This window comes from Artemia franciscana, chromosome 5 (assembly GCF_032884065.1).
Source record: "Artemia franciscana chromosome 5, ASM3288406v1, whole genome shotgun sequence".
In the NCBI taxonomy this organism is placed as follows: Eukaryota; Metazoa; Arthropoda; class Branchiopoda; order Anostraca; family Artemiidae; genus Artemia; species Artemia franciscana.
This window is the reverse complement of record NC_088867.1, coordinates 55,233,444-55,235,653: the sequence shown is the minus strand read 5'-3', so window position 1 is coordinate 55,235,653 and position 2,210 is coordinate 55,233,444. Positions and strand designations below refer to the sequence as shown.

General features: G+C 45.2%; 1 protein-coding gene across 1 annotated transcript; it reads right to left on the bottom strand.

The window, feature by feature from the left end:
* Nucleotides 1-461: 461 nt before the first annotated feature.
* LOC136027770 (uncharacterized) lies at nucleotides 462-1,859 on the bottom strand. The gene has a single exon (XM_065705231.1). The coding sequence runs from the start codon at nucleotides 1,857-1,859 to the stop codon at nucleotides 462-464; it is 1,398 nt and encodes a 465-aa protein (XP_065561303.1).
* Between the last annotated feature and the right edge of the window lie 351 nt (nucleotides 1,860-2,210).

The window sequence follows — 2,210 nt, the reverse complement described above, 5'->3', positions numbered from 1 at the left end:
CAGAAGAAGTTGGAAACAAGCAACGACTGAAGAAAGGTGTCTAACTTGTCCCCAAAACATTGAGTTACGTAAAGAAACCTTCTTCACACATAAATCAGCCGTATTTCCGGGCCCAGATAAAAAAAAAACTGAAGTTGGTCAAAAGGTCCATCTTGCCCACCCCATAGGATAAGACGGACCAGCCCTTCGGTCAAGACGGACCCAATTGCTCAAAAAGATTGATTGTCTCTAAACAATTTTATTTCGAATACTTAAAATACTAGTAGTAAGTAAAAAAGTAAAAAGTTAGCAAATAACTATATTTAAACACTGTACGAGGCCAAATCTACGTGAAAAACGGACTGAGCCGACTGTCTCGTCGTTCCGCCCGAAGGGGTCGGTTTTGGCAGCTTCATGATGACCTCTTCTTTTCGCACGAAGCTCATCTCTTCAGTTGCCGTGAATTTGCTCGATGGAGCTAATCACTTCCAAAACTGAACTTGGAAACCATCAGATTTACAATCACACACAACTCCAACATAATTCCTGAAGCTCTTCTTGGTCGGCACTTTCACAACCAAGAAATCCCCACTTTTTGGTTCGGTTCCATCAAGAAACTCCTCCTCCTCTGACCCATACAAATGCAAGCTGTAATCACTTTCATCATCCAGCGCGATATGTTCATCGAAGCTGTCTTCCCCGTTCCCAGGCTGTTTGGAGAGGTTTCTCTTTTCAGGCCGTTTTCTTTGAGCTTTCTTTTCTGATTTTTTTCTTTTCAACTCAACTTCTTCTTCCAGTCTGGTTTTTTCAGGTGTGTTCGTCAGAATTTTGGACTTTGTTCTTTTCCTAGACGTTTTTCCGTCTCTTGCATAGAAATTCGCCTTAGGTTGAGGACGAACCGACTCTGGAGTCACTGGCATAGTCGCAGAAATCACTGAGCTACTGGTAGTTGGCAGCACGTCGTTATTCAAGCTCTCGTCGCCAGGGCTGGATGATGGAACTGCAGACTGGCCTGTCATGGGAGACGTCTCTGGTGCTGGTCGGTCTGTCACCAAGACGCTGAGAAAGTCGTGATCTTGGAAAACGTTCCTATTGAAAGGGTATATTCCTGTTTTTTGGAACCCGCTTAGTACGTTTTCTATGACGAAAGCTCTTGGAAAAGCGATTCCAACGAATATTCCGATTTCATAAATGGTAATCCTCCTGTTTGGGTTCGAAATCATCCACGAGTTAGCTGCTTCATTGTAGTATCGCTTGAATGGCCCATAAACAGCAACTTCAAGAGGCTGCAGCTTGTGACTACAATGTGGCGGAAGCGTTAAGACGTCAATGCCGTTTTCTCTGCAAAGATTAACCACGCTCAATGAGACGTGCGAATCATGGTTATCCATAATCAGCAGAAGTCGATTTGTGGGCCAGCAACTGGTTTGGGAGATCAGATGGCGTATCATATCCGGGAAGATTTCGGCTGTCATCCATCCAGACGGCTGACATTTTCCTGTGCTTCCAGGGGGCGTGCCATTGAGAAAACTTTGAAGCCAGTTAACTCTTGGAAAGACAAAGAAAGGGGCTATCGACTGGCCAGCTGCGTTGATACACTCTACGACTGTTACCAGCGTCCCTCGCTCAGCCGAAGTAATGCGTCCAACTTGCTTTGATCCCTTTTCTGCAACCACCTTTGGTGTCTTCTGAACGGTGGTTACTCCAGTCTCGTCAAGGTTATATATTCTATTCGGCGGATACTTGTGCTTTATAAGCAGCTCTTCTAAATTATTGAAGAATTCGCTGACATTCGTCCTGTTGAAGCTGGTGCCTCTGGCAAGGCTTGTCGCTTCGGAGGACCTTAGGGAAAGCCCAACACGACTCATAAAGCTATTCATCTAGTCTTTTTCTGCATACTTATTTTCAGTCCAGTTCTTCGGCATATTCTTCCCTTTGGCCTGGGCATATTCATATGCAAGCTGACCTGCTTCCTTTTTCGTAAGTCCATGATGCAAGTGCTGTGCCGTGATCATATAGTCCTTCAGAAGTATCTCTTCGTTTGCTGAGAACACACTTTTAAAGTTGAAGGTAGTTGCCAACTCCACTGATTGGGGATCTTCTGCTGCGTCGAGTTTTGCAACTGCTCTTCGCACTGTGCTTCGTGGCAAACCAACCTCTTTCGAAACTTTGCGAAGCGGCGAACCAGATTTAATTCGCATAGCAGCTGCTCTCAGTAAGTCCTGGTCGTG

Bases quoted from the DNA above. Each gene is read 5' to 3' on its own strand.
- LOC136027770 (XM_065705231.1), bottom strand. From the start codon at position 1,859: ATGAATAGCTTTATGAGTCGTGTTGGGCTTTCCCTAAGGTCCTCCGAA.